Below are 26,649 nucleotides of genomic sequence, written 5' to 3'. Positions count from 1 at the left end.
TATACTGCTTTTGTGCGTGAGTTATTCTCCGTGTGTGATGTTTTATCCCAAAGAATGTACAAGAGTTCATGATTTAGGAATGCCGACTTATACTGACATGCAAACCAACAGACAGATTATCTCAGAGATAACTGAATTTATTGACGGCAAATGGTTGAAGGTTCACCACGGGGTGGTTTCGCATTCTCTACTGCAGTTCGTAAAACACGGACATTTTACGAGTTTGTAAAATCTTCTAAAAATCCCCATTGCAGGAGTAATAGTCAAATTTATGTCTGCCGCACTATCACTAGATGCTTGCTTGTGCGTACAAAGTACAAACTGAATATTTTTTATTAGAACAGGTTAAATTGTACTCGTTAATTTAAAACAAACAGATCTCCAGCAGGCCTTGAATTGCAAGTTAACAAGGGGCACTCCATGATCAGTTTGCAATTTCCCTTTTAAGCACAATTATGGTAATTACTTTCTGGGTTTTATTTACAGACAGCAAACCTAATTGAATACAGATGCAATTATTTAAAAGTATTTGATGCACTGCTTCACCACAAAACCAATCATATAGTTTTATAACAGAGAAACTAATTAAAACTCATTTGCCAGACAAAGGAACGGGTACTAAAAAGTGCAAGCCTGCAGAAGAATGAACTGTGCTAAACGCTGTCGTGGTTTATAGCACTTCATTGTCAAAGTCCTACGTTTATGTCTTGGCGCTTATCCCGTCCATTAAATCAACCTGCCCGTATATTGATTTTCCTTCATGAACTTTCAGCGCTTCTCGTTAAAGTCTAAACAGTTTAGACAGAGCGACATCGCGACAGTCTGTTGTTCATAATGCAACTTATTAATGCAAGTTCACCTCCAAAATATTTACGTGCACGTACCCTGACGCATCCAGGATGTACGCGCGTTTTAAGAATTACATGCGAACTCATCCTCCTTCTCACATGGGTTCTTGTAGCTGCTCCGCCATTTTCCCGCCATGCCTTGCGCGATCCGTGTACCTTTTCCCGGGTAAATTGAAATCGCTGTGTGGGAGATTGTGAATGCTATCACACTTGTGTAACACGTTTCAGAGGCGTTTCATTTCCTATCCACATTCGTGAACGTTTTGAGGATCAGGTCTCAAGTTGAATTCTATTTAAAGCTCCGGTCACTTCAACGCCTGAAATTGTCTTGAAGACACAGGCCGTCACTGATGATTACCTGGCTACTGCTACGGCTTCCACAGACGCGCGTGTCTAAACCATAGACAAATAATAAAACCTAGACACGAGATTTGCTATTGCGCCTCTGAGCAAAATGCTGCGCGTATAGGAAAACTAAGAAGTATGGGCGTAAATCGAAGCCATATGTACGGAAGCCCGTTCGGGCCAGATTTTAAAAGTGAAAAAATATTTTATTGCGAAATAACGCAATAGTTTGCGAAATAACGCAATAGTTTTGCGAAATAACGCAAAACTATTGGGAAATAACGCAATAGTATTGCGAAATAAAGCAATAAATGTATTGCGAAATAACGCAATAGTATTGCGAAATAACTCAATACTTATTGCGAATTAACGCAATACTGTCGTGTACGAACATCACCTCGGATGTTCAGTTTGGCCTTTATTTGTCCATTTTGATGAAATGTTCTTGAAATTCCTGTCCGTCATTGCGTTTTTATCCGTTGTGCTCTTGTCGTGGTACGGTTTTGTTTGAAAGGGGCGGGGTGCTGAAAACCAGAAGGCCTATGTTTGATCTTTTCAGAAAACGTTGCCATAATAGCCATTTCTGTGGCATCATTTGCCCGGGGGGGGGGGGGAAGGGGCAACAAGTTTGTAGGGCTTTATAATCTTTTCACATCCCCTTTTTTCACATCCCGATTTTTTAAACACAACCGACTCAAAATAGCCACCAAGAACGCCCGCGTGCTGACAGAAGAGAACTAAATGATTCCCTCGCAACTACAAGTATTGCGTTTTACCCATGCACCTGAAAGAATCAAACTTTAGAATGTTAATAATCACTTGAATTTAATGGTGCATCCACAGTGCATTCGTATTGTAACGATGCAGGGGAAATTGTACTGATATAATGATACGTTTGGAGGAATGGCTGTTTGGGTTGGGGGATGCATCGATAATACGCTCAATATTCCACCACGCTGAAGAAAACTAATACATTTGAACGAATGACAATTATGTAAGAATGATTTTCCAACTTTAAAATGTTTTCCCCGCAAAAACCTCTCCCAAAATTACATAACCGGTCCATTCAATTTTAACTGATAAAAGGATGCCTTGCATCAAGAAACACTAAAGTCGTATATTGATATGAATTAGAAAAGTGTTTTTTAAGCTTGTTAAGGAACTGAACGAATTTTAAAAAGTTTTTAAAAAAGAACTGCACTTTTAAGTCTCTATTTGTTCGTAAAGCTAAAACATGTTTTATGGGGGTCATTAGGCAGTGGTGGGTTATGGGGATGGTTGGGATGATTAACCATCATCTTCCGTCTGTAAAAATGCCAACTGGGTAGAAAATCCTAATGTTCCCTAAGATTCGTGAAAAAACAATCTCGTTATACAATCTCTAGTCACTGTTTTTAAATTAGGTCTTTGGTCCTATTTATTACTTGTCCTCCGCTAACCCCCTTTACAAATCCAGGATCCGCCATGCAGGGTGGGGTTTTATACACCATAAAAACTTTATCTGTCAGAAAATATGACGTGAGAATTTGCCTATAAGTAGGCCTCAAGTGCGCCGGAGTAGGCCAATAGGTTCAACCATTCGGACTCATGCATTTATTTCTCAAAAAAATTGGGTTTATTTAAAAAAAACACTGTTGTGATATTTCGCAATACTATTGCGTTATTTCGCAAAACTATTGCGTTATTTCGCAATAAGTATTGCGTTTTTTCGCAATAACTATTGCAGTATTTCGCAATAAAAATATGTTTTTACTTTTAAAATCTGGCACGAACGGGCATATCCGTACATACGCATGGCATACGCATTTTATTATTAACTTGAGGGTTTGTAACAAAAATAAAAGTGGAAGCCGTACTCAGGACCATGAGCTTGTATTTCTGTGAGTATTTGGAATAGGCCTACGGCTTACCTGCTTGGGACCCCTATTCCTCCGTGTTGTTCAAGGTCAGCGGAAGGGGAGGGGGTTGTCATATGAGGACAGACTTCATAGGCTTAATTTGTCAATGCTCACTTCCAGAAGAAATTTAATTCTATGCTCATTTGTATTCAAGGTATTATTTGTATGGTCTAGTACACTGTGAGTAAATCCATGGGAACCTTCATAGTAATCCACGTCATTCAAACATCCTCACATTTCGTCACCTTCCTGCTCGTACTGATACTTTATTTCATTCACCAACCCGTCGTTTTCCAAGACTCTAGAATAATTAACCAACTTCAATCCGAGATTCCACAGTGCTAAGTTAATTCATTAAACTCATTTCTAGCCAGTCAAGACACACTTCCATGACCAGCATACATTATAGCGCTTTTAAGTTAAGCTTAAGTTTAATCTCCGGACTTCCCTTTCTTGTTTTATTTCCCTGCCATTTGTGATTTTGTTCTTGTGCATCAAATTTGTTTGCCTCGTTTGTCCTGTTCGGTTGTCATTATGTGCGGGTCCGCATGCTTCCGATCAACAGTGATTGGATTCGCTTTTGCGGTCCCTGAGCCACATAATCGTTTTCATTGTGATTTATTGTGCCTTATTGGTGATTGTTCACCTCACAATAGGGAAGCCTAGCTGTCATTTAAAGTGCATGCCCTCAAATTCTTGATTTTCGGGTTTTTTAAAATTTAAATTACATGTTTATACGTTCCTTTTGTTGTGCTTTTGCAACTACTTTTCGTGTAATTTTTGTACTGTTTTGTATCACTGTTTATAATTCGTTGTTGAGGTCAAATAAATAATAATAATAATAAAAAAAGTATGATAATAATTATTATAATAATTATAACTCTTTTCGCCCCAATAGGGTGACTTTCCCATAGACTTGTGCACAAACCTAAACTGTCACCTAACCCAAGTTCACCTTGTGTTTTTTCCACGAAATTTAGTATTTATACTAATTGGACCATGAGGAATCGATCTATATGGTTAGCGACAGCAAAATTCCTTGTCCTAAGGGTCGTTTTCATAAAAGGGCGACAGTTATTTTGTCGCCTCAATAAGGTGTATCGCCCTATTGTGGACGGAGTTCGCAAAACCTGTCGCCCTATTACAGTATTAGTAGTAATAATTTGGATGAAATTAGGGCCTAAAAGCGCTCTATTTTGCAATGGAGTGTAGGCACCGTTTTTCAAAATGGCGGTAGGCTTCAGGACTAGTTTAAGGTGTGATCATCTTCGGATGGAAAGGTCCCCCCCAACAGTGAAAAGAAAATGAAAGATTCGGATGAAATAAGCTTAAATTTATGTCCATCGTTGTCAACATGGCGGTGCGCAAGCGCTTTATATGCCACGACAGTGATTTTTCAGGGAGCGTGACCTTTCGGGGGGTGGGGGCAGCATTTCAAAGGGGTCACTAATGCTCGTTCCGCACAACAAATGCTTCCAAATCTGAAGGGGCCGAATGACCTTCATCTGATTACAGCAATTTCGAGCAAAAAAAAAGGGGGGGGTGGGGTGATGATTTGTAGCTCAATTAACTCCCGTTGGGGCGCACTACAGCAAGGCAGCCGCAAACTTGTTTTCAGGCCAGATATTGAACTCGGAGATTTTTTGTCCCAATTCTTTGATGAAATATGAGTTACCCATCCTCATGCCGTACAAGTGGTGCAAAACAGTAAATCGGTCCGATTTTTTTTTTGCAGTATTTGAGCATACTGTAGGCATGAACTTTAGGGTTTGTAAAAAAATAGGGGTGGAAGTCGTGCACAGGACCGTGAGCTTGTATTTCTGTAAAATGTGTATGAAATTAAATTATTTTGCAATGGAGTGAAGGCACCGTTTTTTTAAATAATTGCTATAGGCTTCAGGACTATTTAAGGGGTGATCATCTTCGGATGGAAATTTCTCCCAAACTTCAACAGATTACCTCCAAAAAAAATGAAAAGAAAATGAAAGATGATGAAATAAGCTTTATTTTGAGGTGCGTCTTGAACACCTTGGAGAGTTGTAAGTATTTTTCCTGAATTTCTGAAGTGGGTGCATCTATCATCGAGGTCTATGGACATTTATTTACTGGTCTGCAACCATCAGCACGTCCTCCCGTCATAGAGCGCGTCCTCTGTTGATTCATAAAATAATTCGACACAAGTGCAGTTAATCCTTGATCGCTCGTACCCCCAACTGCAAACAGGACACTGGGAAGGGCTGGTCTCCATGAGCTCTCATTGGATAGATTTTGCGTGACCTGTGGAGTAGCATGCAGCACACGAACGTGCTACTAGCTGTTTATCATAATCAGTGCGTTCGATTACTTCCTCCGCGCTTACTCGTGCAAGCACGACAGCGTTCGATTTACCTCTCACGTGACTTCTCCCGCTTACTCGAGCCTGGCCCAAGTAACCCACTCGCCGAGCCGGTCACTTGGGTAAGTGTCCCATAAGGCCATGCAACGTCCGGCGGGCCGGCGTTTCAGGCCGTGTCCGAAACGGGCTTCCACGGAGCAGAGCTTCATTCAAAACCTATGTAGCGCTTTGCACGGAGCTACGGCTACAAATTATTGTCAGCGCGTCCCCACATATTTTCACTGGGCATGGACGTGCTTTAGACAGTTATTTTTATTAATTGATTCGGATGCAGCCGGCCTGGGAAAAATGTTGCAACCTGACGCCACTTCCGCAATTGTGTACAAAGTCTATGGAGAGTCAAAAAAAATTTTGGAAACAAAATTGGATTTTTTTTTTCAGTCACAGATTCCTGTCTTATCATCATTTTTGCAATGACTGACATTCATTGAGATGATATATGAAAAAAAAAAAGTGGCGTCAGGTAGCAACATCCCCCCCCCCGAAAAGCCAAAAAAAAAATCGTTTGATGGTTTCCTTGCTGCACAAAGTTGTTGCAAAGTGGTATTTTTTGGAGTTTTAAAATATGAGAAACTTCTTTTGCGATTATCTCGAAAACGCTTTTCTTCAAAATCGACATAATTTATGTGGCTCTTCGTGAAAACGGTGACGGTCTGTCATTACGCGAGGAGCCAGGCGCGAGTAAGCTGGGGGAAGTAATCGAACGCACTCAATTAGCGCGCTAGCTGCTTGCGAAGGTCATGATACCATAATGCCATCCGTACTTCCTTCGCAAGATTCTGTGAAGCGGCATCAGCCCTTCTTAGCGCCCTGTTTGCAGGGGAGGGGGAACACCACGTTTGTGTCCGAGGTCTGACCTTACCCTACTTGTTTGGCCAATAGAAATTAATCACCATAGAAGGAAATCTTTACAAAAATGGAAGTTTCAAATGCTGAAAAAAATCATGAAAATAGCACTTTGGGTTGCCGAGAAAATACCAATGATATAAAAGTAGTAATTTGTCATCCTGTACACACACAAAACTCTCATAGCAAGGGATTGTCATTGTACCCATTTGTGCATGTCCTAATCCTTACAAACAACACAGCACATAATAATTTATTTATATTTTGAGAAAAACATGATTTTTTTTTTTTGAAAATATGTTTTGCTCCCCCCCCTAGAAAAGAAATCCTGGCGACGCCCAAGTTTCCAGCTCTTACCCGAATCTTTACCCCAAACCGTTCATTTATTTAGCTCCACTACAATAGAAAATAATCACCATAGAAGGAAATCTTTACAAAAATCGAACACAATGCCATCACTCCAGAATTCCGTCAAGCTGAAACAGACGTTCATTGTGAACGATGGAGAGAAATGCGCGATAAATTGTGAATGAGTCAGCTTGTCCGCTCGGCAGCAGTACCTGCAGCCCTGAGTAACAACAGCCCTGAGTAAGCCGTACCGTGAGAGATATTTTATCGAGGGAGTATTACAAGTGTGTAGGGTCATCAAGGACATAAGCAAATGGGATGTATACGTTTTGAGGTGTTGGACTTTACCTCCCTAAAAACGAAACCTCTTCCCTATCGAAACCTCTTTATGAGTTGAGCTTGTCACAGGCTTGCAACCCCAGTGGTTTCCTGTTGTGATAAGGAATGCAAGGAAGTAATTCTTACTTTTGTGCTGCACTTTGATCATGCATCTCCGGTGATTGGAAGATCTACTAAAGCGCATCATATCCTTTACTTTTGTATCAAGCCTCCTGTTTTTGCTCTCCGTCTCAATTGTGAACGTGTTGAAGATATCGAGGGCTGCCTCCCATTGTTATTGAGAAATTACGGAAGACGGATAGTGCCACTCAATGAGTGAATATATTTTTTTGGTACGTGTGAAAATATATTTTTTTTGTACAGCGGCCGCCACTTATTATGTGGCGGCCGCGAGATAATAAGTTGCGGCCGCCACATAAGTCATCATAATATGTGGCGGCCGCTGTACAAAAAATATATATATATTCACACTTTTTTTATGTGGCGGCCGCCAGATAATAAATGGCGTCCGCCACATTGAAAAGTGTGAATATATTGATTGTGTATGTGTAAAATATTGTTTTTGTACAGCGGCCGCCACTTATTATGACCACTCATGTTGCGACCGCCACTTATTATCTGGCGGCCGCCACATAATAAGTGGCGGCCGGTGTTCACAAAATATTTTCACACGCACCCAACAAATATATTCACACTCATTGAGTGGCACTATCTGTCTTCCGTAAGCAATAGGGTCGAGGTCTGTGTTTCGTCATATCTCTCATATAACCCCGATACTATTATTATAGTTATTATTCATCATTTCTGGTAATGTAACCTGTAGAGAGGAGACAATGAGAATAAATTACAGTTTTAGAGGTGAGAGGAAAAGCCCAGAAGACAATTTTGGGGCAAACCCACACGATCAGGTAGGGATTAAAAATCCGTTACCGTATGTGCATTAAGGTCAATGATTACACTTTGTTGAAGAAAAAGGGAATTACCTCCAGGATATGGGCTGAATTGGAATCAGGTCCTGATTGCTGATTTAGGATTTGTATCGCGAGAGGGCGCCATTCAAATGTAAAGAAATTAGAGCTAAAATTTCAAAAGATTCGGCTTGTATGCAACCTAATTCAGATTTGAGCCATTTTGATGATTCAAGTGGAAACAAATGCACAAAAAGCTAATTAACCCTAGAACCTTTAATTATAAAAACATGACCCAAATAGTAATGATTGAGTAAAACGTACATGCTAAAACTGACATTAACTATTTCCTTCTTAGAAACGAAGTCATTTTTTTTTGTATTGTGCTAAAATACATACTCAAAAAATAAACGCTACGTTGGGTAACAACAAGGGATCTTGTTTTTAAGGCTTAATATTATGTTTAGGCCTCTACCTGAAAACAAATGAACAAACACACATATCCACATATAACATCCTACCTGGGCTTGTGCATTTCTACTACATATTGTTATACACTGATTAAAGTACTGTTAAACATATATAACGTTAAAGGCATTCAACAAAAGCGCTATTTTCAGTTAACAAACATGAAATTGGCCTACGGCCTACTTTCTAGTTTAAGATTAGTCAACTTTTAGATATACAGGGTGCATTAAAAAAAAACTAAACCGAGATATTATTGCTAATTGCAACAGAAGTAGGTCACATGTGAATCAAAGGGAGATATTCTCTGTTAGGGTTGAATATCCTCTGGTCATGTCATTACATTCAAGGTTGACTGAGCAGTGACCAGTTTTATGAAAGGGTCTATTTAGAGAATTGCGCCACTTTTCAATTGTGGTTTTTGTTGCGTCAGTTGTCACAGAGTGAAAGGCTATGGTTGCCAATCAAGTGATTTCGACATAAAAAAATAGCGCAAGTCTCTAAATACACCCTTTCATAAAATTGGTCACTGCTCAGTCAACCGTGAATGTAAGGACATGATCAGGGTGTCATTTTTAAGAGGAGATTCCACTCTAACAGAGGATATTCCAATTAGCAATAATATCTCGGTTTCAGTTTTTTTTATCAACCCTGTATGTATGATTATATTGGGTAATATAAAAAAATGAATACATATATCTACCTATTAACCATTAACCCATTCTTGTGGAATTTAGTATTACTTAAATACTTATAAGGTGATGTATATCAAACTTAGATTTTGCCCTTCACCGACGTATAAACGCTGTATACTCAGTGTGTTACCTCCCGAGTGAAAATTGAAAAAAAAAATCACTCGGGTGGGACTGGAACCCACGACCTTCTGCTTTCTAGTGCAATTAAATATTGTTATACGCTGATTAATATACTGTTACACATGTACAGTCGACTAGGCTTTAAGATATACATATAATTATGTGGGGCAATATACAAATACATGTAATAACAGATCTGGATTAAATCTCTAAAATGTTATCAATTAAGTTGTTTTAGGTAAATCCAGAGGTATTTCTTCACAATGTTGGAATCGACTCAATCTTTCACAATTGAAAGACATTTTAAATCAGTTAAAGTGCGTCCACAAGAGACTTTTTCACAGTTCTAGTGATATCTAGTTATTGTATTATGAATACTTTAAAACATGATGATCTGTTAAAAACTGTGGCTCTTCATTTGTCCAAATTCTCTGTAGTTTCTTGGTCTTCGGAAAATGATTGCTACCATTATCTAAGAAAGTTAACATCATCCAAGTAATGAGAAGATATGCTTTCACCGATGTTACTTTGCATTCACTGCGTACGTGCGACCTCAGCTGTTGGAATGCCGAAACACTACTACCACTAAACATCCTTGATTAATATGAGAATAGTAAAAACTTTAGACTTTAATTTGCCGATTCGTCTCCACGATTACAAAAACTTCACGTTCATCCAGCTGCAGCTAGGCAAATCTCCATTTAAATGACGGAGTTGCGGAATCGGCGTAAATCGTGCATCTAAAAGAAAAGGAAAAAAAATTGGTACACAATCAGTTAACCGTTGCTGATCTCGGGTGATTTGGAATAATTTTGTATATCTGTGTTGTTTCATTTACAAAAAAATAAACTCAGGACCATACGATGTCCAGTGGAGATCACACTAATTCAATATTGAAATACGTTGGAAAAGAATCACTCCAATTGAAACCGTCGTGTGGACATTCCATCTTATGCTTCAATGAATTTCACAATATAATTTAACTGTCTCTTTTCTAGTTTTAGTCGTATTTATTGAATGTTCACTTGAATAGAGTACATTTTGTTATCTCAGATAAATGCAAATTGTTTGACTGAGTCGGAGAGAGAACGTTCAACGCTTCTTGCACACATAAATCCAATTGTCATTGGTACAACAGATAGAGGGGTGTGGAAAATAAATCGGGTCACAAATCGGGTCGCGATTAATAGGAGATGAAAATGACAAAGTAATGCCTTCGTCACTGTGAGTAGCTTGGTATTTGATTGGAGAATGGATGACTGGCGATGTACTAATGAAGTCATAGTATGACAAGATTTACCGCAATTTCCTCAGCCTCCATTCCGCTTGCAATGTAAGCCGTACCAGATCCGAATCCTCCACTTGGCACTCTCCGAGCCTGTTTAAATAAGCATCGTTTTAGAACAAAAACTTAATACATTACACATAATACAGAATTCAATGCGCGTGAAATAAATACAATACACATAAACAGAAATGTGTGTTTTTCATCGCTCATATCTACTTGAAGCCCTTGTGTTGCTGTCAATTGTTACTACATAGGGGCGTAGCACGGTCATTTTTATTGAGGAGGTACATTTTTATAAAAGGGCATTTGCACATCCGTTGTGAAATGTAGACTTTTATTTTTCTCCAGACACTTGGCCTCCGTAAAATTTGAAAGCGGAGGGGGGGGGGGGGGGGGACACCATCTCAAAACCGACAATTATGCGCACATACAGGACCATAATATACTCTGAAAAAGCCACCCAAAACGGCACATGCCACAAAAAAGGGCACCACTTCTTTATTGAAAAGGGTACTTGTTCAAAAAAAAAGTGACCTCACCGATCCAGTGTGGTATCTCAGGTTGTAGAATAGGTCCATGTCATCGGCTGAGGGCATATCCCAACCGTGATGATCTTGATACAATTGCTGCTTACGCCGATTAATAACACCCACAGCAAAGAAACAACACACTACGACGACAATGACGGCAATTAACACCAAACACGCCACAAGAATCAAGATGATAGTAATCGATGACACACCTGCGTACAGTGAAAATATTAGATAATCAAAAAACAACAACTCTAAATAAGCACCCGTTGCATGATAAAAAGTCCTATGGTGAATTTAGGGAAGACGTGTTAACAAATAATAAATAGTAATAAATGTTTTGAGGTATTATAGGGTCGATTAAATGATGACCAATTTCTGGAGTTGTGATATTTTGAAAATTCATCTTTGACCGAGACTGACCCTGACCTTCATCGCATCTTGTTCCTGAGTAGCCGGTAGCACATCTGTAAGAATGATACAAATCAGAACCACAATAAAAGAAAATAACTCATAACTCTTTTATAATGCTGCTGTAGAACAGCTCTTTTTTAATATAATTAATACGCGCTTTATTTTCAGTGGTCTTCAAGCTAATAAAAACAACAATCACAAACTTCATGTGCACTGGTGTGCTAATTGGGGTAGTATACAAATATTGAATGCTTTGAGTGGCGTAGTAAAACTAGCCTCCCGAGGTGATCCATGGACCATCGCCTCGAGGGAAAATAGAATGCTCCATAGATCACCGAGAGAGGCTAGTTTTACTATACCACGAGATAAAGCATTCAATATTTGTTTTATAACACTTCACCCACAGATTCTGCTTGGTTTAAATATTTTAAATTATTTAAATCTGAACACAGTTGAAATAAACTTCAATTTCACTACAAAATTGGTGGACAATGTATTTCTCTCTTCCAAACCACCCCTTCGCGAAATGTTTGAACCCAACTCTGTGGCGCGCTCTCTTTGGAACAAAACGCGCTACCCGCAGACCAACATGCATTTGGACACAAATACCGCGCTGTGGAATAGTACTTTGGTTGCTAATGGTATAGTACTTTGGTTGCTACGGGTATAGTACTTTTGGCCGTGCACAGAAAGATAGCAAAAATAGAAAGTATCATGTGACTCACTCTCGGCCAATCAAGACACAGAATTTGTGGATGAGGTGTTATAAAATTCAAATGTAAGCTGGTCAGTGATGTAGGTCTCTAGGCAGGTCTCGGTATCAAGGCCGGTATATCGAGACTGATTTTCTTAGGTCTCGACAATTTCAAGGTCTCGACTAAAAAAAAACTCGGTCTCGGTCTCGATCTCGGAGTAAAAGTCTCGAGATCTTGTGGGGTCTCGAGCAAACGAGACCTTATTATTCAGTAGGGAAGAACCACACAAAAAAAACTAAATAAATTTACATCTGACCATTTTTGACTTGCTTTCGAAAGTTTTGATGGACGGTGCTAACGAAATCAAATAGTCTGGTACCCACATGTCACCACATTTCTAGTAAAGCAAACTCCCTTGCGGTACTTGGTGCAATGCACTGTACCGCATGCGCTAGGCGTGTGGACCGCATCGAGTTGATCAAGCGCAGCCATGTTGGCACACACTCCGCAGTGATGAAGTTTGGTTTCAGGACCACACTGAATTCCATGACCGATGGCAAACATTTTGAAGCACTGCGATCTGCAGATATTGCAACATTAAGCTGACAGAGAGGCTGGCTGGCACAAGCTCGGGCTTTGCGAGGCACCTCAGCGAGTTCACACACGCTTACATAGGCATAGAAGTGGGGTACTTCCTTTTTTCTAGTGTACTAAAATTTTGCAACGTCGCACGCTTATCATGCTTATGTCAAAATGCTCTCATTTTAGTCATAGTTAATTTCCTGGGCTGAAATTCGGACTTAATATCCCTTTTCTAAAACTCTTCCATTTGCGACACCGTCAACCCACCTTGGAAATTCCTAGTTTTGGAGTAAAATCCATATATCTATTTTGTGAAAAACTTGTGGGGTACCAAAACGGTACCCCGCAAGTCGGTGGGCATTCCTGGTGGGGTATTCCCATTGTTCCGGTACCCCACATGGCAGTGTTTCAGTACACGCATAAGGCTACGCGTCCTGCCACACGAATGTGGATATCGTTCCCCGTTATTTAAAGCCTTCGGTCGGGCACACATTTCCGACACTGATTTTGATTCGGGCAAATTCATTCCGTATTTGTTACTATTGACTTGTACTACTACTTGTTCGAAGTAAGTTTAAATAAGTTTTTGAAAATCAGCTTTGATAAAAATGAAGGTGTTCGTATCTCTGCTAGTTTTCTTCTCAAACAGTCTGACAAGTGGTTGCGATTTAAGATTTAGGGGATACATTGTTACAACATTTGAATTCATTTGAATTCATTCGGCATTCAGAAAAAAATCTTTTAGCATCATTTTTTTATGTAATAAATATATATCTCTCATTACCCTATGCTGATTAGTCTAAGATCTCGGTCTCGGTCTCGCCCATAAGATCTCAGTCTCGCTCTCGGCTTTGGACCCTGAGGTCTCGGTCTCAGTCCTCAGGTCTCGGTCTCGGTCTCGAGCTAGGTCTGGACTACAACACTGAAGCTGGTTGATTTCATTGAATCAACAGACATACGCTAACTTAGCGTCAACTGATTTTTACTGACCTACATCTTTTGTCAGGTGGCAGCGATTGGTTTATAAACGTCTTTACCAAGAAGTTAGATGTACTCATCCTTTTCTGATAACCACATTGCTTAACTTCACCGCTTATTTTCATAATACTTGGGACCAAAATTAACTATAATTTACCTTTTAATCTTAACATCCATGAATACTTACAAACATGTGCTTGCATAGTCCACAGTACTGGGTGTGCACGTGCCTCCATTAAGACAATACCCATCCTCGCACACAACTGAAAACCAATATAACTTCTTATAAGTAACCAATGACTGCAATAATATTCACTGTAAATATAACATATTTTTTTTAAATGATCCACCTGTGTACAGTTTACTTAATTGCTATCATTGAGTTGACAATATCCCGTGATAAACTATCCCGTGTTATACTGCATACATGTATGGTGTATACATAATGTGTTGGTTTGTATGGATTGCCAGGTGCCAGTATGGTTGCATTTAGAAAGGGGCTTATTTGGTTTCCACTATACCTTTCCTGTAAGGTGAACCCCACCCGTTATGGATAATTGAGTACCACTGATTTGGCAGGTCGGTAGGTAGATCCTCGCCAATGCAACTTTTAAAAACATGATGCCTGTGACAAGTTTAAGTATATGTGCAGATTTGGATCAGAAATAACAATTCACCAGTCTTGGCATAGAGGTATTGTCAGTTTATAACCAACTGCTTCCTTGAACATGTGAAAGTCGCAGGAATCGAACCCGCGACTTCAAAAATGTCATGTCATACCCATCATGGCATGCGATTGTCGCACTCACACAAGACTTTGTTGCGGATCTACATCATATTATTGTAGCAAATTTGCACCACAGAGATTTATACATACGTTCCTGTGCAGTGGTTAGGCTTGGCACGACCTTGTATTCAGACCCTGACAGCAGATTGCCATCGGTTATTGATCTCGTCAGAGCTTCTTCAACCATCTCCATGGTCGTCGGTGATTCTGTGTTGAATGATACGATCGGCACCACCCCGATACTTCCACTGAAGAAACTGAAGACTCGAACACGCAGAAAACCAGGTATGTCTTGGAACAGGGTGTGAAGCTGAAAAAACCCACACACAAACAGGGTTTTACTACTCATTCAAACATGCAATTTGTCTTAGCAAATATAATTGTCTCTTGGCTGTCCCCTACACTGAAATCTCCGTACAACTCCAAGTATTGCTTTTGCATAAAAATGGCCGACGTTTGCAAATGTTTCCTTAACAGTAGCATACGAAGTTTTGAGCTCAGGGGGTGTCCCTTATACACGGAATCGAATATAAAAAACCCATGGAGGTTTTGTTTATGTATAAGATATTGATTATTATGTAAGATAATGATGTATCTAATCAATGGAGAATGACGACTTAATCAATTTAAATTCAACAATCGTGTTCAATTTAAATTCAACAATCGTGTTACTCAGAGTTTTAACAGTTATCGTTCAGAGTTATTGAATTTGTACATTAAAATTACGAATGAAAGTTTCAGATTCTTCAGGTAAGGCTTCGTTTTTTTATTGGATATACAGGTATTTGGTAAAATGTGGGCAAGATTTTTGTTCTTACTATTCGTTCCAGGTCCACTTGGAGAGTTTGAAATTCAGAGGACGATGGGTCGAGGAAGGCGCTATTAAACTCGGCTGTTATGATGGCGCCGTTGCTTCGCACAAACTCTACTATCACAATCGATAGACGAAATTCATCTACCTCTGAAAAGAGTTACAAACTTATTACAGCATTATACCGCACGTATCCATTACAAAATCGACCATTGACCTATAATAGACGCCGTTATTAGAATTTTCATTTAAAGAGATTGATAGTTATTCCATTTTCTAAAGCAAGATCTTACAACAAACATGTGTCTCTATCTTAGTGAACCGGGTCTCGTTTTAGTCAAATATCATAACGTTTATGTTCGTCCTACCTACAAGGGCAGGTGTACGCTATCAGTGCTACTAACAGAAAGTATCACAAGAAATTATTATATTGCCCATTGAACACTGTCTTATTTTGTTACCTTCAACAAAACAATGATCTTAACATCCAGCAGTTGCCCTACAGCAAACATTTGGTGATTGAAAGTTTTCATTTACTTGTAGAGAGAATGATTTTTTTAGAATGTTTTAGAAAAGTAACCGGAAAGTCTTAATAAGTTCGGGAATTTTAAAGAAGTTTCAGTTAAACAATGTACTAGAAAAGGTTGCGTTAGAAAAGTAAAATAATTGGGTTACAAGATAATGTCATTTAGGGGGATAAAAAGCCCAACCACTTCCAAAGAAATGCGCCTTCCAACTTAATCTTCCTAATAAAACCCTGCACTGTTTGACTTATCGTTGGCTGTTCTATTCATGGCCTGAAGGTGTTCGGGAACAGATTTCTAGTGAAATGTGATCTTACCAATGCAAATATCTGAATCACCGCTCTGACCAGATGCAAAGGGACAGTCACACTGGTGGCGTCCTAGAAGAAAGATGCAGGTGAGATCTCCAGAACAAGGTGTTTCATTTTGTGGGCTACACTCATCTAAGGATGAAGATCAAAACCGTAACATCAATCAGGTTTTGCGTCACCCATGGGCGTCGCGAGGGGGGGGGGGGCACTTGCCCCCCCCCCCCCTCGGAAAAGCAAGACAAAGTGGTATAAATTTAATGAGTTGGGGGGGCAAAATGTCCCTGCCCCTCTCTAAAACTGATACAAACATTTTTGGCAAAAAAAAATTTGCCCCCTCCAGAACAAATTCTGCCAACGCCCATGGCGTCACCTGATTATTCACAGAGCAAGAATCAACTGAACTGAACTTGAATGACGACAACTTGCGAAATTCGTTCAAAGCTGAAAGGGCTTTGTTAAAAAACTCACAGTCAGTGTTTCTTTGGCATCATTCTTGAAGCCGTTCCTATTAGAGACTAATTCGACGGTGAAACTGGCTATAAAACGGAATGTGTCGTGTTTGTGATTATCTGAAACAACATTAAAGAAATTCAACGTCGCTTACGCTTAAATTTGGAGGAGGGTCTAAACAGTGGTTTGTCTAAGCCAATGGTGGATGACATGACTACAATCAACAAATAATGTTATTATTATTGTTGTTGTTGTTGTTGTTAATGTTGTTGTTGTTGTTATTATATTACATATAACAAAGAGGGTTGTGGGTCGTGTGCGTAGGCCCCTGCCTGCTCCAAGTCTGAACCCCTTTGTGCCCCTCTTCCACGCTCTGAACCTGGGGATTATGCGGCCTCAAAGTTAAATGGGTACGCAACTGAACCAAAGTCACATATTGGGTTTGCCTGTGGTCAATGATATATCTGCATTTAATTTTCGCGTCTTTGAAAAAAAATAATGCTTTTGCTTGAATTTATTGAGTTTGTGAAAAAGAGATTTTCGGCAATGTAATTGGATTTTAAAAGTACTCCTTCATTTACGAATTTAAGCAAAGAGGATAATTCCACCAATATCCTAAAGATGCACTTTCGTCCGAGGATCGCTGGTATTACATACTTTTAACTGGCCATATTATGAGGGTCTGTGATAAAGAAATTAACACATTATCGTACATTTACCGTAGGGAAAAAAAACGTTCGTTTACATCTTCATATTTTTGACCTTGCCTATAGACCTATCCATTTCTAACAGTGAATAAAGCCATCAAAATTTGTGAACCAAAATTCTCGCAAGGAAAGGAAACTGTACCTCACAAGGTATACTTTATATGTGTACGTTTATTTAACGATTTTTCTACATATTATCATTAATACGAAACGCATTAAGATCCTTTCAAAAGAGTGCATGTCAGACTTAAGATCCTATTTAAGCTTATCGACGCAAAATAAACAATGCCATGCAAATTCAGGGATACCACAATAAAAAAAGGTTTGGACCGTATGAAGTTATCCATAGTTAATAATGTTTCAATGAGAATAAGAACTATTACGATTGTCAGTTTTAATTTTTCAAGCACATGATATATTCGCTTACCGGTAAGTTGGGCTGTCTCTGTGACGGTGAATGGTTCAAGAGAAGTAGTTTGCTCAAGTGCTGAGATTGGGTTTGGAGTAGAAGTTATTATACCTGTGAATGTTTTAAAACTACCAACATTAATAGAACAAAAACAACTAGCGGTTCAAAACATTGTTCTGTATTTTGCTACAAGTTCCAAAACAAGTTTCAAGATTTTAATCGTTTGCTGACATCACCGTTACTCAACGGTGTCATGAAGTAACAGTATGCAATAATATAACGCAATACACATGGTTAAAGCAACTGTTGTCAAGAATCGCCAGTGTCGCACCAGATGGTCATTGGTGATAATGTCGGCCAGCCTGTGTAAGGGATACATGAGTCAAGTAGCTAGACGATTGGACCTTTCAAACAACACTTTCCTTTAAAAAAAAAAAATCTATTACGAAACAAGCGTCTCTATAGTGCTCGCCTGTCTTAATGCTTTAGTAACCCCTCCCCCCCAAAGAAAACATCACAATTCTTTCTGCATATACAATTCACACACGTTATCTCGTTATCAAATCAAGTTATATATTATCAAATCATTTTTTTGCTGTGGAATATACTGCTCATATTGCAACTATGCCAATAAAACCTAACATTATGTTGCATCAATTTTAAAACATCACGCACATATTCCTCATTTGACATATATCCAATATACATGTATACATGTGTTCTGCCTGGGAGTGGTAATGCAATCAGCATCATTGCAAAACGGCAACATTCATTCAAAAAAAATCTTGTTAAAGCCATGCCATGAATAATGTTTTCAACCTAACAAGCGACGACCCCATCAAATAGCTTGACTTTCTTTTTTTTTCATTTCAAAATACATACGATTACTAGTTTCATCTGATACGCTTCCTGTGGTGGTTGTGTCTGAATTGGGTTCCGCTTCATGGGTAGTGGCTGGTTTTGGTGTGGAGGTTGCTGTGCATGTAAAAATGGTAAGGCTAAAAAGATTAATCTTCCAATATCAACTTTCAATATAAATTTGATTCACAAATATTTACATTGGTCGTTACAGTCAAACAATAAGCATTCGTAAATGAGAACATGTTTTACTCATTAAAGGGAAAATACAACATTTGCAAACATCAAAAAATAAAACTACCAAATCAGAAATACCTTGCTGGACTGTTAGTGAATGACAGTGTAAAGCATCCTGTAAAATCATGGCACCTGGTATACTGTCATTTTCAAGAAAAATGCTATTTTTGTATCAATTTCCAACGCTGATCGGTCGATCAGCGTTGGAAAAAACTGGCTTTTTTCATATACTGGCCCCAATTGACCATCGCACTTGTTTGCAATCGATTACACACCTATGCACGGGTACAAGCCAGCTAGACTGGTTCCCTGACCTTACAATTCCCCAATGTATGTAAACTGCTCTGTTTCTTCTTATATGGAGTCAGGGAACCAGACTACAGGAAAATGATTGTTTTTCTTGGTTTTTATAGCATTTTCGAACCCAAAACCTCAAAAAAGTCAGTGTAACTATATCTGCTATATATTTCAAACCTCCCAATTCCATCCATTTCTGAAAATTACAGCAAAAGCAAATGATGTAAATATATTCCCTTTAAAAGAAACGAATACGATATTTGTTTCACTGTTCTTCCATTACTCAAAATAAGAGAATTCCTTTTCATACAGAGTTGAGTCTGATGAACGTAAAATATCATTTCTACCTGTGTGCGAAATTCTGAAAAAGGCACCCACAATGGCAGATGCAACAAAACAGGGCACCACCTCTTTTTTGAAAAGGGCACTTGTTTAGAAAAAAGGGCACTTCATAAAAAGGCACTCTTTACAAATTATTGGGGGGGGGGTAAATACCCCCCCGCCCCTCATTTCCCCCCCCCCCCCCCCCTATGCTTGCTACGCCTATGCTTTTCATGTATTACATATAGTCCAATGTACATCTATCGTACTATAGTTAGACTGAAAATGTAGTCTAAAGACTTGTGAGCATCGGTTGATGGGTTATTTTCGTATTGTTTGGGTATTATACTGTGTCTGGGTCTTTTTTTTTTTTTTTTTCAAAATACATACCATTATTAGTTTCATCTGATACGCTTCCTGTGGTGGTTGTGTCTGAATTGGGTTCCGCTTCATGGGTAGTGGCTGGTTTTGGTGTGGAGGTTGCTGTGCATGTAAAAATGGTAAGGCTAAAAAGATTAATCTGCCAATATCAACTTTCAATTAAAATTTGATTCAAAATATTTACATTGGTCGTTACAGTTAAACACCATTTAAGCATTCGTAAATGAGAACATGTTTCACTCATTAAAAGAAACGAATACGATATTTGTTTCACTGTTCTTCCATTACTCAAAATAAGAGAATTCCTTTTCATATAGAGTTGAGTCTGATGAACGTAAAATATCATTTCTATGCAATTTGGAATACATGTATCTAGATAAAATGTCATAAGGACAGTGAGGCAGCTCCTTTCAGGGGTGTAGCACGGTCATTTTTATTGGGGGGGGGTACTTTTTTTTGAAAAGGGCACTTGTACATCTGTTGTGAAATGTAGACAGGTATTTTTTCCTGGGACACTTGGCCTCCGTGAAATAAAAAAGCAGGGGGGGGGGGCTGGTTGGGGGCTGGTTCCCTCTGTCGATGGGGGCGCTGTTCAAAACAGACAATTATGCACACAAAGGGCCAATAGTTATATGGTGCTTTTCAGGACGATGCATGTGCGAAATTCTGAAAAAGGCACCCACAACGGCAGATGCAACAAAACAGGGCACCACTTCTTTTTTGAAAAGGGCACTTTGTTTAGAAAAAAGGGCACTTCATAAAATGGCACTCTTTACAAATAATTGGGGGGGGGGAAATCCCCCCCCCCCCCCCCCCCCCCCCCCCCCCCCCCCCCCCCCCCCCCCCCCCCCCCCCCCCCCCCCCCCCCCCCCCCCCCCCCCCCTGGCTACACTTATGCTTATCATGTATAAGATATAGTCCAATGTTCATGTCATTATACCATTGTACTATAGTTAGACTAAAAATGTAGTCTTTGTGAGCATCGGTTGATGGGTTATTTTCGTATTGTTTGTGTATTATACTGTGTCTGGGTAATTTTAAAAAAGTATTGCGACAAAAGCCACGGGCTCTATGAACTGCGTCAAAAAAAAAGTGAATCATTGTTTGGTTCTCTTTGTTTGGTGATTGGTGGATGTTTCAAATTCCAATTGCTTAATTGAGTATTGATTTATTGAATCGGCACCAAAATTAAAATCAGAAGTCAACAAAAGGCTTCAATTTGAAGACTCGGGGGCCTCCGTTATCGTCTGTTAATACCCGCACAACTTCAGCAAGGAGAAGGAGGTGGAGACCTTCTACAATAAATTTCGCGAAGCTGTCGCTTAAATACCAGTACATAACTTCCTGGACGTGCTCGTTGATTTTAAAGCCCGGGTCGGACCGGGAGACGTCCAATACTCATATCACGACCTTACAAACAGAAATGGACAATACCTAGTTGATTTTCTCCAGGAACACAGTCTCATTGCCACTTACACTCAATTAAAAAAACCTGACGGTAAACCGTGGACACACAAAAGCCTGTAGCGCCTTCAACTTAGTCACTTCTGACCACAGAATGGTGTCAATGCAAGTGAGACTGAGCCTGCCGTACCAAAAATCCACAGATCCCAAGGAGAAGATAGACTTAAAGGCACTTTTCGTACAACCTATTCTTCAAGCACAGTTGACGGTTGAGGTGATAAATGGCTTTGGCCCACTAGAGAAGGAGGAGGAAGAGTCTGCCACCGACCGCTATCAACGCCTCATGGACGCACACACAGATGCAACAAAGAGTCTGCCTATACTGTGGAGAGAACCAAGAAGAGCCAGATCTCGAAACATCCTGACTTCGCCGCAGCAAGAAGAGTGGTCAATGCAAGTCACGCCGAGCTTAGAAGGAGTGAAACAGAAGAGCTCGGAGACAAAGTTCAAGACGGCAAAAAGAATTCCTTTGCCACCTACGACCGACTGAAGGAAGAGGAACTAGCCGAGCGGATTCGAAAGGTAGTTGCTGCTAATGAAGGCAAGCAGCATGGAAAAGCATGGCGTCTAGTCAACGAGATCAGCGGACGGAAGAAGTCCTCATCAGGTGAAATAAGTGGAAAGACAGCTGAGGATATTGTCCAGGCATGGTGTACCCACTTCACGAACCTGCCTCGAAGCCCTCCAACGGTCACGGAAGAGGAGGAGGGCATACCGACGTTATTAACGCAAGGCAAAATCGATGACGGGTCCATTAACCATGGAGGAACTGAAAGAGGCCGAGTACGCACTCAAGCAGGGTAAAAGCGCTGGACCAGACAGGATACCAGCAGAGATTATGAAGAACTGCGACCTGGACGATATTCTAAACCCGCAAACCAAACCAGATAGCCTATGAGACCAACGTTTCACTTCTTGTGTGCTGTTTGTGCATTTAAATGACTTTCTCTCTTTTCTTTATTTGTTATATTGTGTTCAAATATTTGACTCGACTCGACTCGACTCGACTCGACTCGACTCGACTCGACTACACACTGTGACTGGACTTCACTTGACTCGACCTTCTTGACCTAATGACTCGACTCGACTCGAGTCACTTCTTGAAAATGACTCGATTCGACTCGACTCACAAAAAACTCTGTCAGAAAGGTTTTCAGCAGAAGCGCACAACGATAGCACAAAAAAATTGCTCTCTGCAGAATCATCAAGGAAAGTCAAGAAGAACAACCTACCAGCCATGCTAACTTTCATTGATTTTCTTAAAGCTTTTGACTCCATCCACTGGGGTAAAATGCTGAAGATCCTAAAAGTCTTTGGAGTGCCGGGCTGTATTCTAAAAGCAATATAGGCCAGCTATACCAAGACCATTGAGAAAGTTGTATCACCGGACGGAGAAACAGCAGTGCTCGAGCTCCTAGCTGGTGTGCTGCAAGGAAACACTTTGCCACCCTTCATGTATATAATCGTCCTTCATTATGCTCTACATCAAGCTACCAAAGTTCGTGAGAAGCTTAGTTTCACCGTAAAACCAGGACGAACCAATAGGGTTGGACCAGTTACGGTCACAGAACTGGACTTTGCTGATGCATAACCCTTGTCTCTGACCATATGAAGGAAGCACAACAGCTATACTGACAAGAGTGGACAATTGAGTACAATAAAGTTAGACTTCAACTGAACGCTTAAACAACACGCTCCTTCAAAACAGCGTCGCGGCTCATATACATTTAGATGAACTGAACACACTGATGAGGGAGTGAGAGAAGTGGAGAGTCCGTCATTGCGGCCCGAGTTGACGCAGTAGTAGTATAAATATGGCGGCTTGTTACATATGACATTGTCAAAGATAAACAGAACTGGAATTGAACTATTATTAAGTGGATAAGCACATTAGTATTAAAATATGTGAAGACAATTGTGCATCTGTTATATCAGTATATTTTTCACCTGGATTTTTACGAATAAAACTCTGTTTTCTTAGCTGATGTCGGTTTATTGGTTTTTACGTAGGGCTTGATCTCCATCCGCTTCCTTGCAATCTAAAGTTAGAAAGAATCTTACCATACACCTCGACATCCCAAGCACAGTAGTCTTCATTCCCAGCCGCATCTGTAACCAGGTAAAAGAAGGTGTGGTTACCAATGCCTAATACCACAGCTTCCCCGACGGTCCACGTCATTCCATTAGGCTCACTGGAGTTAGGACTCAATTCCGTGACGATAACTTGGAACTCGCCCGAGTTGTCTGAAGCGACGTAATCATTAGGAAACATCAACGTGGCGTTTGGTTGGCCTGGGTCGGTTGCAAATGATCCATTGGGTGGGCAGGAGATGACAGGGGCTTGATTATCTACGGAGGAGATTTGACAGGGAAACTATATGAACATAAATACTACATATATTTCAAACTCACACTGCGCGGGATTGAACGTAGATTCGCTAGCAATCAAAACACTTGGTAAACACCAATTTCAAGACGATTTGTTTTCCGAACATTCTACACTCGCTGCTAATTTTATTTAAAAAGTTCAGCTTCCGAGAGAGAACAAATAATAGTCGATCCGTACCATTGGTAAATTATTAATGATTATAATTCGGATATGTTTTTTGACATCAGCGTATTGATTTCTGGGATAAGTTACTTCGCAATTGATGTCCCTTCTGAAATATTTAGCAAAATCCTATAATACAATACGTCTGCAGGATCGTTCTGATTGTTTCGATGAAAATAAGTAGTAAGACATGTAAGTAAAGGAAAACGTTCTTTTGAAGAACAGCAATACCAGTGATTGTGACAGTGAAGTTGCATCGTCCCAAGTTGCTATCAGGGTGAGGGTCCATGGCAGTAAACTCCACAGTGTGTACACCAATTGTGAACATTTGTCCTGATGTGTGAGAGGCAACAGGAGTCGACACTACGCCAGAGTTGTCAGTCACAGTTGCAAGTGACCAGCTAGCCATGCCCATATCTGATCCATCTATGGTAGATTCCTCCACATCAGTGGGGCATTGTAATAGTGGTGGTTGGTTATCTAGGATATTGATAAAGATACGAAATTGCTACTTTACTTGGTTTACTTGATGACCGGGTCTTGATTATCTACGGTTCAAATTTAATATGAGAAAGTAAGAAAGATTATGTAATGAAACACATTATGAGTCATTTTAATTATGGTGGGTGGTAATCTAAGATATTTACAATACAAGAAATTGGAACTGAACTTTATTAAGTCGGTTAGAACACTGTTTGAAATATCTCATATTGTGCAGGCAATCGTACATATGAGATATCAGAAACACCTGTTTCACCTGGATATATGAATACAGTTTCTAACTCTGTTTAATTTGGCTGATGTCGGTCCATGGTTGTCATATAAATGGCTGAATATTCAGCCATCTTCCAGCAATCTAAAGTCAGAAAGTTTAAATATATTTTACTGTGAAGACAGTTGTGCATCCGTTATATCAGAAACACTTATTTCACCTGGATAAAGCGATTCGGTTCCTAACTCTGTCTTGTGCAGCTGAAGTCCGTTATTTAGGTTTTTCACTTATAGGGCTGGATATTCAGCCGCCTTCTGGCAATCTAAAGTTAGAATGAATCTTACCATACACCTCGACATCCCAAGCACAGTAGTCTTCATTCCCAGCCGCATCAGTAACCAGGTAAAAGAAGGTGTGGTTACCAATGCCTAATACCACAGCTTCCCCGACGGTCCACGTCATTCCATTAGGCTCACTGGAGTTAGGACTCAATTCCGTGACGATAACTTGGAACTCGCCCGAGTTGTCTGAAGCAACGTAGTCATTAGGAAACATCACCGTGGCGTTTGGTTGGCCTGGGTCAGTTGCAACTGATCCATTGGGAGGGCAGGAGATGACAGGGGCTTGATTATCTACGGAGGAGATTTGACAGGGAAACTATATGAACATAAACACTACATATATTTCAAACTCACACTGCGCGGTATTGAACGTAGATTCGCTAGCAATCAAAACACTTGGTAAACACCAATTTCAAGACGATTTGTTTTCCGAACATTCTACACTCGCTGCTACATTGTCATTTGACGTTGGTGTACTTGGGAGTGTACTTGTGTTATCTGTATCCGACTCGGTAACTAAAGTTACATTCTCACAAGAATCGAAATCTGGAGACTCATTATCTGAATTAAAGAGATAAAAATGAAATAAAACTAGATGTGGTTGTACCTGAACAACCACAGAGCTGTTCCCAACTTGTTTTTGATTGTCTGTTAGATGGTAGAAAATAATGTAAAGATTTTCAAAAATGTCTAACTTTCCAAATTGAAATCATTATCTTAAATATTTGCACTTCCGGTAAAGACCGGAAATAAGGGTCACATGACCTTGACAAACACATTTTCATTCATAACACTTCCCTGTTCATATATTTACCAAGTTTGAGATCAATCGGTAGAATAGTTTTAAAAGTTTAAGGACTATAAAGATTGCCTCATTAAATATTCATGACATCATAACATGAAAACATTAAACTGCCCATTAATAATAATGCTACATATTTATCCTTTAATGTTGCTTAATACTAATATAAGGTTTCAACCCAATCAAATTTCTAATTCATTAGATATGCTAATTAGGGTCTTACATTAACACTTCCGGTGACACCGGAAGTAGAGGTCACATGACCTGGACATACCATTTTTTATCTGTAACACTTCCCAGATTGTATACCTGCCAGGTTTGAGATCAATCGGTCAAATGGTTCTATATTTATAGGACTATAAAGATTGCCTCATTAAATATTCATGACGTCATAACATGACATAATTAAGTGCACAGTAATAATAATGCAATATAATTATCTGTCAATATAGCTTTGTATCAATGTGAAGTTTCAACCCAATCAGATTAATAATTCATGAAATATGATAAAGGGGTCTAAAATTACCACTTCCGGTACAACCGGAAGTGAAGGTCACGTGACCTTGACATATCAATTTTCTTCTATAACACTTCCCTTTCTGTATACCTACCAAATTTGAGATCAATCGTTCAAATAGTTCAATAGTTACAGGATTGTAAAAATTGAGTCTATCAATACACAAGTTTATTATGTACTTGTGAAAATAACCATTTTTGAAGATTCTGTCAGAAATCTGCCAAAAAAATACATTCTGTCAAATTTTCTGTCAAACTTGTTTTTTACGAAAAATTCTGCCCAATTTAGCCGAAATTCGGCTAAAACGGTCACCCTGTTGGTAGGTCTGCTCCCTCACGACCACGTGCATGTGTGGTGTACAGGTGTATGGGAAGCGGGCGATTCCGAATCTATACGCACAAACTTGCGGCTTGCATTGGTTGAGTCGGCATTTTTTATTTTCTCTGCCGCAACTTGCGCGATATTTTTTGGCTGA

At 39.6% G+C, this 26,649-nt stretch overlaps 1 protein-coding gene across 14 annotated transcripts in view; it reads right to left on the bottom strand.

Annotated features, from left to right (window-relative positions):
* Positions 1-8,789: 8,789 nt before the first annotated feature.
* Positions 8,790-26,649, bottom strand: part of LOC119725269 — a 51,836-nt gene continuing 33,976 nt past the window's right edge. For 2 of the 14 annotated variants that reach the window (XM_038196618.1, XM_038196622.1), the window contains 14 exons: positions 24,859-25,146; positions 24,034-24,282; positions 23,313-23,600; positions 19,797-19,889; positions 18,576-18,668; positions 17,712-17,804; positions 16,134-16,259; positions 15,300-15,442; positions 14,572-14,791; positions 13,882-13,957; positions 11,449-11,492; positions 11,035-11,237; positions 10,508-10,585; positions 8,790-9,947 (listed from right to left, as the gene is read on the bottom strand). In XM_038196618.1, coding sequence (XP_038052546.1) covers positions 9,909-9,947; positions 10,508-10,585; positions 11,035-11,237; positions 11,449-11,492; positions 13,882-13,957; positions 14,572-14,791; positions 15,300-15,442; positions 16,134-16,259; positions 17,712-17,804; positions 18,576-18,668; positions 19,797-19,889; positions 23,313-23,600; positions 24,034-24,282; positions 24,859-25,146 — 2,033 coding nt within the window. In that variant the 3' untranslated portion in view covers positions 8,790-9,908. The remainder of the gene's footprint in view (positions 9,948-10,507; positions 10,586-11,034; positions 11,238-11,448; positions 11,493-13,881; positions 13,958-14,571; positions 14,792-15,299; positions 15,443-16,133; positions 16,260-17,711; positions 17,805-18,575; positions 18,669-19,796; positions 19,890-23,312; positions 23,601-24,033; positions 24,283-24,858; positions 25,147-26,649) is intronic. The other 12 variants (XM_038196610.1, XM_038196619.1, XM_038196620.1 and 9 more) reach the window with 10 other exon arrangements.

Source organism: Patiria miniata, unplaced genomic scaffold, assembly GCF_015706575.1.
Source record: "Patiria miniata isolate m_02_andy unplaced genomic scaffold, ASM1570657v1 HiC_scaffold_19, whole genome shotgun sequence".
NCBI lineage: Eukaryota > Metazoa > Echinodermata > Asteroidea > Valvatida > Asterinidae > Patiria > Patiria miniata.
Note: the sequence above shows the minus strand (reverse complement) of the source record. Positions and strands in the feature narration are given on the sequence as shown.